The sequence below is a fragment of the Oratosquilla oratoria genome, chromosome 10, assembly GCF_046742065.1.
Source record: "Oratosquilla oratoria isolate Oo_2021 chromosome 10, ASM4674206v1, whole genome shotgun sequence".
NCBI classification, from domain to species: domain Eukaryota; kingdom Metazoa; phylum Arthropoda; class Malacostraca; order Stomatopoda; family Squillidae; genus Oratosquilla; species Oratosquilla oratoria.
The window spans coordinates 64,109,698-64,122,241 of record NC_134786.1 but is presented as its reverse complement, the minus strand read 5'-3'; the positions used below and the strand labels follow the sequence as shown (position 1 = coordinate 64,122,241).

Below are 12,544 nucleotides of genomic sequence, written 5' to 3'. Positions count from 1 at the left end.
ATCCATGACCTTGGTGAAACACGTACGCTCACACGAATACATGATTTGGGACCGAAGGTCGTTCCGAGGTCATGAGAACAAACTGAAAAAAGATCACATGTCTGAAGGACAGAACACAATTTTCCGAACAGCTGCACAAATTCCTGGAATAGCCTAAAGGATGATGCTGCCCAAGCCGGAACCATAAAATATGTAAAACCTGAATATGGTCCGTGAGATAGATAAATACTCACACGTTCATTTCGTCGGTAAGGAGCCTACACCAGGAGATGCTAAACTGTGGCTTAGTTGTCACCTTTGACCTGCGTTAGGGAATGGCAGGGCAGATAATATAAACCAAAAGCCTTGTATTCAAACCCTAATTCATTTATCGGGTTCACACGCTGTATAGACATGGATTCTCTATTGGCTAGTACATGCACAAGGGATAGACTTTTCTACATAAAAATAAATCATGATAATTTAACATTAAACATAACCAGGTGATGAGCACAGCAATGAAACATCCATTCCCAACCGACGCGCACAGACGACATTCCATTTCTGATCCGCCAGCCTCTTCTCGGGCTACTGCGCACCCACGCCTGCGCATGTTGCATTCAGATCGCTGCGTGCCTTTAGTGACCATGCAACTCACTTAGTTTCTACAACACTGGTCTGTCCTCTAAGTCCTTTCTAGATAGATGCTTAAGTGTGTGTCCAATTTATTTATTTATTTATTCATTATTTTTTTTTTTGCGTTTTGTTGGATTTTTTAGGTGACCCACTGGCATTTATACTCAATGGGATTAACCTGATAATTCATAAGAAAAACCTAAGTACCTGTGACCTATTCATTAGAGATACAGACCATGACTCGTCTATCAACGGGGATTGTGCAGATAATATATTTTTCTATTTAGAATCAATCTAAATAATAATAATAATAATAATGATAACATTCCCGTTTCCCCTATCGCCAACCACGCCTAATTTTATATACCTTTTTTCTCAACCACCCTCACTCTTTTATATTTTTTCCCATTGCATTCCAGTGTAACCAGATTTGCTTGTCCCTGTTCGTATATTACGTACTCCTGTCTTTAGCTGATCTCTTCGATACATTGATGTCCTTTATATTTTCTGAGTGTACCCATAGATCTTGCCATATACGAGCTCTGAGTTTTATCAGGGAGGGTAATAGCTGTCGATCACGAGTCCGACACGTGATCTAAGACTGTGGTGAATCTCACTCACATAATATATATATATATATATATATATATATATATATATATATATATATATATATGTATATATATATATATATATATATATATATATATATATATATATATGAATGACGTATTCTGTAATCTTTATTATAGTGTAATACATGGACTACTGCATCATTTTCTCTTCGGAGGTTTCCAACTCGCCCAGTACCGGAGACAGGAGTTCATCTTCAGACGTTCAGAACCGGTTTGAGTGACGACCGTTGTCCGTTCGTTGCGTATTCTCAGGTAACCGGGCGGACGAACCCGAAAAGGAATTTCAACTTTGTGGAAGACAGACACCACAAAAAAAAAGCGTGATCCGGCATTATCTAGTCGAACCTAAACGTAATACGTACTTCCACTCTGCGAAATTTGATGTAAAGAATTGATAATGTTTTGCCGATTTCGACGAGATGAACCTGGTCCTACCACATGAATATTTTCCTCTCACTCGCTTCTCTGTCATTGTGAGTCGGATTGAGATCGCTGAATTAGCGGTCGCGCGCGGTACCACTACACCAAGACGTGTGTGATTCACCACGGTCTTGAATCACGTGTTAGACTCGCGATTGACAGCCATTACTCTACCGGATGAGAGCTCACATATGGCCCGATCTATGGATAATACTGTGACCTTACACCCACATCCAACTCCTTGCCCACCAAAGTTGGGTTGCCGGCTCTCGGTGCTGAAATGTTCATATCAAGGTGAAGCCTGAACTCGGATCGGTGAATTAGCGGTCGAGCACGGTACCACCACACTATGGAGTGTGTGAGTATATCAACACAACCTGTTTTATGATTTATTGTAAGAACACGTTTGCATGCACGAATAGACATGATGTTCACTAACAAATATTTTTGTATGCGCGGGGGGCATGCTCACATACATACATACACACACACACACCTCGTGGCTACCACTACGTAGGTTCGGGTTCGAATCCTGCCAAGGGCTGAACAAATTCAGTTATCGCTGCGCTGCAAGTCGTTACTCCAACTCGTGGGCGGGGAGTTGGAGGTGTGCGTGCGTGTAAGGTCACAACATTACCCATAGATAGGTGATAAATGAGCTCTGAGCTCTCTTCCGGGAGGGAAATAGCTGTCAATCACGAGTCCAACACGTGACCCAAGACCATGGTGAATCACACACACACTGTCAAATCCCCTCACTACGATGACTGCCATATATATTTTTTCTGGCTAAAGTTAGACAGTGCTATTCAGCTTAAATGGGGACCTGCGTTGTGAAGTGGAATACTTATCCGAGACTGCCGGGGACAATTAACAGTCACTGCTGGGAATCAGAAAGTTGTGCAGGATTCGAATCCACAAATAGGCGAATACGAGACCAGTACTCTCCGGATCTCACCGGCAGCATTTAACGCAACTCGCACACCGACGCAACCAGTTGCATAAAACCGATAGCAACAGTGAAAGCAATATTCCCTGTACTGCATGAACATGATAATTTCCCTTTACGCGTTATTTCAGAAATGCAGGTACCTGATTGCTAGTGTTCAAACGTACAGGGAATACTGCTTTCACAGAGTGTAAGCATCCGTTGAGATCGGTTTCATGCAACTGGTTGCATCAGTGTGCGAGGGAATAAGACTGAAATTAATAGAAATAATCTGGTGACTGCCACCACATAAAGACAACAGTTCTTTGTCAAGGGATTATTGACGTGTGATACATTGCCACTGGTTTTGGATCACCTGCTAGGTTCGTGATCGACAGCTATTACACCAGTGCAGCACAAATCAATCTGGGATGGCTCGGGTTTTCGATATATATATATATATATATATATATATATATATATATATATATATATATATATATATATATATAATCTTTGTAGAGGAATGACACTCTTGTCCAGCAAAGTATCCTGAAATCTTGATACGTTTTTTTTCGATGATAAATTTCCTACAACCAATACTCCAGTCCTTTTCCATCTCCACTTTTGTAATTCTTTCCTTTTTCTTTTCATAGTTTAGTGATGAGCTTTTCTTACTTGTGTGCGTGTGCGCGTGCGTGCGCCTGCGCGCGTGCTCGTATGTACGCGTGTTTAATATGAGCATGTATACAAAGACGAAAAATTATACATTAAATCAGTGTAACGAAGCAGTCACCTGTATGCCTTAAATTCGAAACGATCTTGCCGTCGTCGTTGTTGTTGTTGTTGATGATGACTCTCACCTCCCGGGGGAGAGATGAAGAACCCTGAGACTCCTGGCCAGACTCCAAGGTCTCAACCTCCGCCCTTATTCCCGTTAAAACTGAGAAGTCTTTAAGGACGGGGTCTGCTTGGAGCTCCTACCTTGCAACCGCTGCTCGGGCCAACCGTCAAACTCACTACAAATCCTGGACGATCTGCGGAGGGTGGGTGGGTGGGTAGGTGGGGGTACGTCTGACCGCTCAAGACAGGAAGTGAAGCTTTTAGCTTCCACAGTCAAGTCCTATAGCTCCTGAGTAACATGACCACTTTTAAGGGGACCCCCCGCCCAAAATATTTTTTTCTGAAGGATCTTGCTGATTTTTTCTGTGTGATATCTAGGTCTGAGGAAACCTTCACAGCATGAGTTTTATTCAGATCTGACGAGTAGTTTTTTATTAAAAAAAAAAAAACGTAAAAAATACCATATTTTTGGGCTTCTTTCAAATCCTATCTCCTCTTACAATTTTTATTCGATGTCTTTCATTTTACAGCAAAAGAATCTTCTACATATATAAAAAAACAAAATAGAAAGCTTTTTTTAATATCTTTGTTTAACGCCGAGGGGAAAAAAAAAATTATCGAAAAAAAAAGCAAAATTTTGACTGACACGTTATTAAAAAAAAATTATTTAACATATGCAAGATAACTCTCTATTTTATTTTTTGTCATTTATCTAGCTATTAATAGAGACCTCATATGCAAAAATCGGTTGAAAATTGAGGGAGGAGATAGACTTTGAGTATCAAAAACTTACATTTTTCAGAAATGAGTGTTAAAGTTGTTTTTTTCCTTAGTTTGACTAAATTTTACATTGGACCTCCTAAGACCCATTGAAAACAGGTTCCATTGTATTTTCATGATGATTTTGCATCTTTCAAGTAACTCAGGCACTTTGTACCCTCCTACAGTGTAGGATATTATTCACTCAAAGTGAGGGTCTCATAAGCCGCCACCTCACTCTTTGTCGCAAAGTTTGAGTTCTTGGTCTAGAATGACCCAGCAAGGTAGTCTGATTGCTGGGATTCAGCTCTCTTTCTTTTCTTGAGTTTCCTTTCTGGTGTTGGAACAGGCTCTTGCTGCATCAGGGACATCACTGTGAGGTTTGAGACTCTAAACCCAAGGTGTTGCAACAAGGAGGCATCCTTGTAGCCACTTGTTAGCAAACAGTTGTTTGCGTAGAGACAACTTGTCTGATATAGGTGTAGAGGACAGAGGATCAGGTGCTGAGGATGTGGATGTAGATGGAAGGGAGAGAGCTGCTGGAGGGAGTACTAGTGGTGGTGGCGGAGGTGGTGATAACAAAGTTGATGCTGGGGTTCTTTCTTTCTCCCCTTGAGTTGCTAATGTAGACGTTCTTATCTTCTGCAAGTGTGCCTTTTGTTTGGATAGCTTAGGCATGGCTAATATCTTCAAATATCTCTTCACTGAAAAATAGATGCGAATTTCACACGGCAAATTAGTGAATGCGGCAAGCTAACGTGTACATTTCCTTTACTTTGTAAGGCTCGGGCCACTGCCAGTCGTGCAGGCTGAACTTCTTCACACCACATACTCACGTGCATGCCGGACGTAAGAGAAAACTTTATGAGTGTATCAAACGCAAAAAAATAGGGTAAAATATGGTCAAAACGTATGTAAACAATGGTCGTGCGCAGCATGTGGCTGCCGGGGGGAGGGAGGGTAGGCCCTTTAAACCCTTTAAAAATGACGGTACGATAAAAACACTTTACCAGCATCTAGAGCAAGATCCCTACTATGTATTTATGCAATAAAAGAAAATTGAATTTTTCTTAAATCTGGGGTTCTGCTTCAGTGCTTCCTTATCCTGAAGGATCATATAAAGTGGAGGAGTAAGTTTTTGTTGCATGCAATGGGAATACGAAAACACACCCAATGTGTACTATATGTCTATGCAACATTTGCGCTAATCTTGGGTACAGTACGCCTATCGGTTGTATTCCATACGAAGAGTGACTTAAATGTACTTATTCTTGACCTGCAGTATAGCTATGATTCATACTCAGGCAATTGCTACTAGATACTGATCAGGAATATGCAAGTTAGTATCACCTGTAAGAGAGGTCGTTATTAGAATATTGAAAGAATGACTTTTATCTAGCACCGTCTGTATGAATGTTATTTAGTGCAGATTCAAAGACTGTTGTACAAATTCGAAGGTCTGTTGTATCAAATATTTTGTTGATTTTGGTACCCACATTTGAAAACGTTGGCCATCCCTAACATACACAAAAAACATCGATGAAAACGATAAGAATACTTATTACCAATTTAGTACGTTTATTGTAGACTCAAATTTGCTTTTATCACAAACTTTGAGAGATTTCCCTTTTGTTAGGTTTCCATGTTTATCTTACCATTTTTAATTTATCTAAATTTTATTCATTTATTCATCTTTATCTCAGATTACTCAATCAACACTTTCCCTCTCCTTTTCATACAGACTCGAATTATCTTTTATCACAGACTGAGGTACGTTTGCCTTTTACGTTTCCATCTTATCTTCTTTAACATTGTTTTTATTTCTTATTCTTATTTATTTATTCATGTATTTATCTATTTATTTATTTATTCAATTATTTATTTATATTTTTATTCAATGAAACTCTCCCTTTGCAGGTGTCCTCTGTCCGAGATTACTCAAAACGATACGGGAAAAAAAAGCCGCGCCGAGCGTCTTCATCCGACTCCGACTCCAGCTCCAGCTCCGAATCGGACACAGATGCTGGTCGTCGTTCTGGATACAAAGGCCGTAAAGTAAGTGAAGACTTCGGTGGATGAGAAGAGGTAAAGATGGAGGTAAGGGAGAGAGGTAATATATAAGAATTGAAATGAAGATCAACGGAAAGGAAATAGGGGATGAAAATGTGAGGAAGAAGGAAATAAGAAAGTGAAATAATGAAAAAGAAACTAAGTAGAACGGAAGGGAAGAAGGCATGAAGATGATGTAAAGGGAGAGGGAAGAAAGAGAAGATAGAGGAGAGTAGGGTTGGGAAAGGTGAGGACTAAAGAAATTTGGGGGGAAAGAGGGTACAAAAGAGAAGAAAAAGGAAGGGAGGAAGAATCGAGAAGATGAGGGATGGAGAAGGGACGGAACATCTGGGTTCACATTTCGGAGCACTTGTGTGATGCAGGTGTTGGTGAATACAACGTGTGTACCAATTTTTATTACACATGTTTTGTGTAACGGTTGCGATTGTGTGTGGTTTCCGTTAAGAGGAGAATTCCGTGTGCATAGTATTCATGTAATGATAAAAACACGGGAGCTATTATGAATATCGTTTTAGATGATGTAACTCGACTCCTGAAATTATTCTAGTGCGCGTTCCTTTGGTGACCCTGCAAGTCTTTATATATATATATACATATATATATATATATATAAATATATATATATATATATATATATATATACTGTATATATATATATATATATACATATATATATATATATACTGTATATATATATATATATATATATATATATATATATATACTGTATATATATATATACTGTATATATATATATATATATATATATAATGTTGCTGTATGATTTTCACAACCTTCAGGGTCATAATTGCGGGTTTTAGAACCACGGTTAAAGACCATTCTAGAATCAATGTTTTATAAACTACGGAAGAAAAATGAAATAAGAACGTGGGATGAGGGAAAAGCACATTTTCCGTTCATGGTGGACAAAAGTTTTGGAAAGAAAACAACGATTAGAAAAGATACATACAGAGGGCGAAACACACAAAAGAGGAATAATACGAATGAAAAAGGATCGTGAGGATCAGTGAGTGAGACTAAGAGGGAGACCCGGGGGGATTTTAGAGAGGGATCGATTTGCTCGTTGTGATTATCGCTCAACGATAATCGTTCATGGCTTAATGATAATCGTCAAGCGATTGTCTAGAACATTTTTTAAGGAGCTTTTATGCTTACAGATGCAATGTACTAGGCTAATAATTCTAACCTAATTTACCTACGCGTTTACCCAAATGATGCCAGATAGGATGCGCATCACTCACCATTGTAGACAGTTATAAACGCATCGAGCCAAACGTACCTCACCAATGAACAAGCTATCTATTGGGACTACGATTATGCTTCCTTCCTTACAGCTTTCTCCGTATCTTTGCCATACGTGTCCAGAGCCCTTACATGCCTTAGTGCCGCTCCGGGGCAAAGTTCTCAGTGAAGCCCCCCCCCCCCCGCTTCCCCCATCACAACTTCCTATCTCCACCATTCCTTACTGCCTATTATAGCTATTGGCTTGCGAAACAATTAAACAAAATTAAAAACATATTTAATGTCCCTATTACAGAAATGATAAGGGGAAAATATTTCATATTTTGTTGATTCTAACGCAAAATTCGTAGATTACAGTAAAATATTCAGGGCTCCTTTCACTCTTTGTTATTATAATTACTCTGTCAGCCTTGTGGGCAGCATCTCCAGACAAGAATTGTAGCCCCCCTAATTGTGCAGCCCCAAGGTACCCCCCTTCCCCCCATGTGAAGGCCCTGTACGTGTCCCTTCCTCAGCCTCACTGCTAACCTTACCTTGTCCCTTCTCTCCAGGGTCAGTCGACGTTCTGGAGGAAGAAAATGCGAAGCCACCACGTCGCCATTGACGTCAACAAAGATGGCGTCGTGTCCTGGGACGACTTCGAGATTATTGTCAAGAATTTCGAGAATAACGGCAGCCTCGCGCCGACGGAGTTGAATAGACTTCGTGAAGAGCTCAGGGTAAGGTGAGACTCACATATACATACACACGCGCGCGCGCATACAAACACACGACGGCTCAGTTGTAGCGTTCGCGACCGCTACTCCAGCGGTTCGAGTTTGAATCCTCCCCAGGGATGAAGCTATTTCAGTATCGCTGCACTGCGAGCCTGTACTCCAACTCACGTGTGTGTGTGTGTGTGTGTGTGTGTGTGTGTGTGTAGGTGTAAGGTTACAGCATTACCCATTGATTGGCCATATATGAGCTCTTCTCGGGAGGGTAATACCTGTCGATCACAAGATCAATACGTGATCCAGTGAATCTCTCTCACACACACACCACACGCACGCACACCCACACGGCTTGATCGCGTAATGGTACCGTACTCGACCGCTAATTTAGCGATCTGAATTCGAGTTCCCGTCCTTGGCTGAAGAGCATAATTACACTGCATGCCGGAACTCTGGTGGCCAAGGAATTGTGTGTGTGTGTTTGTGTGTGTATTTACCTAGTTGTATCTTACGGGAAGCGGAGCTACGCTCGTAGTGTTCCGTGTGTATTTACCTAGTTGTATTTTACGGGAAGGGGAGCTATGCTCGTTGGGTCCCGTCTTCATATCTCATTTTATCTAAACTATTTTTAAATTCATGTATTGTTTTTGCACACACCACTTTCTCATCTAACTTGTTCCAACTGTCTATTACTCTGTGAGGAAAGCTGTTCTTTTTCAAATCTCTTCTATAGCTGTCTTTTTTTTATTTTCTTTCCGTGTCCTCTTGTATTCCTGTCATCCCATTTTATCAGATTCTCTCTATCAGTAATTTCTATGCCTTTCATGATTCTGTAAATAGCTATCAAATCTCCTCTCTCTCTTCTTTGCTCTTGTGTCTGTAGTTTAAGTTTTTGTAGTCTCTCTTCATATGATAGTTTTGAGAGTGTTGGTGCCAATTTTGTAATTGCTCTTTGTATTCTTTCAAGTTTTTTTATACATTTTTTTTGTACTTGGTGACCATATCGTTGCTGCATATTCCAATCTTGGTCTTATCAGGGTGATTAGGATTTTCCTCACCATTTCTTCATCCAGGTATGTAAATGCCACTTTGATTGTTCTTATTAAATTATAAGTTTCTCCAAAAATCTTATTTATATGTTTCTCAGGTGACATATCATTCATAACAATGACTCCCAGGTCCTTCTCATTTTCTACTTTTTTTATTCCTTCTTCTCCTAAATTATATGATCCTGTTATTCTGTTTTTGCTTTTTCCAAATTCCATTATACTACACTTTTTTGTATTGAACTCCATCTCCCACTTCCTACTCCATTCCTGTACTTTATTTAGATCTCTCTGTAGTGATTCACAATCTTCTTCAGTTTTCACTCTTTTCAGTAGTTTTGCATCATCTGCAAAGAAGCTCATATAGCTTTCAATTCCTTCATCCATATCATTAATATATATAGCAAACATTATTGGGGCCAGAACTGTTCCCTGCGGGACACCGCTTATTACTTCATTCCATTTTGAGTGCTGGTCTCTTATCACTACTCTCATTTTTCTTTCTTGCAAAAAGTCTTCCATCCAATTTAGCAATTTACCTTGTATTCCTCCTTCATATTCTAATTTCTTAAGCAACTTCTTATGTGGTACTTTGTCAAAAGCTTTTTTTAGGTCTAGAAATGCACAATCAGCCCATCCATCTCTTTCTTGTATTATATCTATTAGCCTTGAATAGAAACATATTAAATTGGTGACGCATGATCGTCCTTGTCTGAATCCAAATTGCCTTGGATTTAGTACGTTGTTTTTTTCCAAGTATTTTACCCATCTACTTTTGATAATTCTTTCACAAATTTTTGCTATTGTACTTGTTAGAGAATCTGGTCTATAGTTGGTAGGTTCTTCTTTATTTCCTCCTTTATATATAGGTACTATATTTGCTTTTTTCCAATCTTCTGGAACTTTTCCTTCTTTTAAGGAACTGCTTATTATGCTATGTATTTTGTCTGCCAGTTCATTCCTGCATTCTTTCAGAATCCAGTTTGCTATTTCATCTGGCCCATGCGATTTTCTGACATCAAAATTACCCAAGTGTGTCAATATTTCATTCTTTGTTACTTCTATTTCTTCCATAGGGGGGACTTTTTCTTTCCACTCAATCTCTTCAGGTTGTATATTTTCCCTTGTAAACACTGATTTAAAATGTTTGTTCATAATTTCTGCCATTACCATTTCCTCAGTGTATTCAACTCCTCCTTGTCTTAATTTCTCCAAGTCTTGTTTGTTTTTCAGTTTATTGTTTACAAATCTGTAGAATAGTTTTGGTTGATCTTTACACTTTTCTATAACATCTTTTTCATATTTTCTTTTTTCCTCTCTGCACTTTTGTACATATTCATTTCTATAACCAGTATATATTTTCCATTTTTCAGGTCTTCTGTCTTTTTTCCATCTGGTCCAGGCTTTGTCTCTTTTGTCTTTAACTCCCTACAACTTTTGTTGTACCAGCATTTTACATATTCTTTTTCTTGTTTTTGTCTTGGGACATACTTTTCCACTCCTTTTTTGTAAATTTTTGTCAAAATATTTAATTTCTCTTCCACTGATGTTTCTTCTTTGTATATTTCTTCCCAGTTTTCTTGTTGGAAGACTTCTCTTATTTTATCAAATTTGTTTTTTCATACATCATTCTTCCTTTTCTATATTGTTCATTTCTTTTCATATATTTTTCTTCATTAAGTTCCAGTTCAATCAATATGTGGTCACTTTTACCTATTGGTGTTTTATATTCAATCTTGTCCACTATTCTAGATTCAGATGTAATTATTAAGTCTAGCCTCGATGGTTCTTCTTCATTTCTATACCTAGTGTTCTCTTGTATCCATTGTGTCATTGAATGGTCAGTAATCATCTCAAGTAGAGCATTTCCCCATGAGTCATCACCACTCTTTACTGTCATTTCTTCCCAGCAGATTTCTTTGCAATTAAAGTCGCCCATCATAACTATTCTTCCTCCGTCTTCCATTATTTTAGTTAATGCTATCTTTGTGTCCTCTAACATACTTTTATGTTCACTCTCCTCCCATGAGGCTGTTTTCGGAGGCACATAATTGATCACAAATTTTCTGATCTTCTTATCTCGGTCTTCCACTTCTATCATAATCATCTCTACTGTATTCTTTCCATATATGACACCTTTCACGTTTATATCCTTCTTAGTCAGGAACATAACTCCACCCCCTTGTTTTTTCTCTCTGTTTCTAATCCAATAATTGTATGCATCATGTCCTACACTGTTGGGTGGTAGTGGGCCTTTTAATTTTGTTTCTACAATTCCCATTATGTCCGGTTCTTTTTCTTTCAAATAATCATTCAGTTCATTCAATCCTGTTATCAATCCATCTATATTTGTGTAAGACGCTCTTAGTTTTCTGCCACTTCCATTGTGTTCTCTGTTTCCCTTATGTTTTTCTTTAGTATGTCGAACTGCTTTATTTTCATGTTCACTACTCTCCAATAGAATCTCTCTTTCTCTGACTCCGTTCTTTCCTTGTTTTTTGCCTTAGCTTCAAGTCTTTTCTGCTTTTCTGCCTCTCTTTCCTCCTTATTCATTTCTCTTTTTATCCATACCTTTTTATATTGATCATTTGTTGCTAGTTTCCCTGTTTTGGATAGAATTTTCTCTGCCGTTGTTTGTGACCTGAATTTAATCTTAATTTGTCTGGTCTTATCTGTACTATATTTTCCGAGTCTGAATTTTTCCTCAATTTCCTTTATAATTTCTGGTTCATCTTCCTGGACTAATTTTAATAAACTGCTTACTCTTTCATTTTCCTCCTTGATTCTTGCGGTTCTATCTGGGTTATGTTTCTCTTCCATTCCTAATATAATTATACATTTCTTTTTGTCAGCTAATTCTCTTACTATATTCTCCTTCTGTCTCATCACTTTAATAACTGAGTCTTCATTATGTTCTTTCAATTGCTGTTTGACTATGTCAGTGAATGAAACCTTATTCCCTTCTTGGGTTGTTCTCCAATTTTTAGCTTCTTTAGCTATTTTCTCTCTGTTTTCATTACTATTCTTCAATTTCTCATTCTCCTCCTTTACATTTCCTAACTGTCTTTTTAGGTCCTCTATTTCTTCAGTTAAGTTTCTGTTTGCCTTCTCTAGTTGTTCCAACCTTTCAATTCTCTGGAAAATGGAGTCAACATTACCTAACTTACGTTCCAAGTCCTCGATCACCTTATCAACTCTCTCCTCTAGTCTTATCAGTCGGGGGGGGGGGGTTGTGTCCCCCCCACCCTCTTTAAA

At 38.6% G+C, this 12,544-nt stretch overlaps 1 protein-coding gene across 2 annotated transcripts in view; it reads left to right on the top strand.

The window, feature by feature from the left end:
- Nucleotides 1-12,544, top strand: part of CBP (sarcoplasmic calcium-binding protein) — a 102,897-nt gene that overhangs the window by 79,994 nt on the left and 10,359 nt on the right. For both annotated transcript variants that reach the window (XM_076191999.1, XM_076191998.1), the window contains exons 3-4: nucleotides 6,118-6,255; nucleotides 8,085-8,252. In XM_076191999.1, the coding sequence (XP_076048114.1) occupies nucleotides 6,118-6,255; nucleotides 8,085-8,252 (306 nt within the window). The remainder of the gene's footprint in view (nucleotides 1-6,117; nucleotides 6,256-8,084; nucleotides 8,253-12,544) is intronic.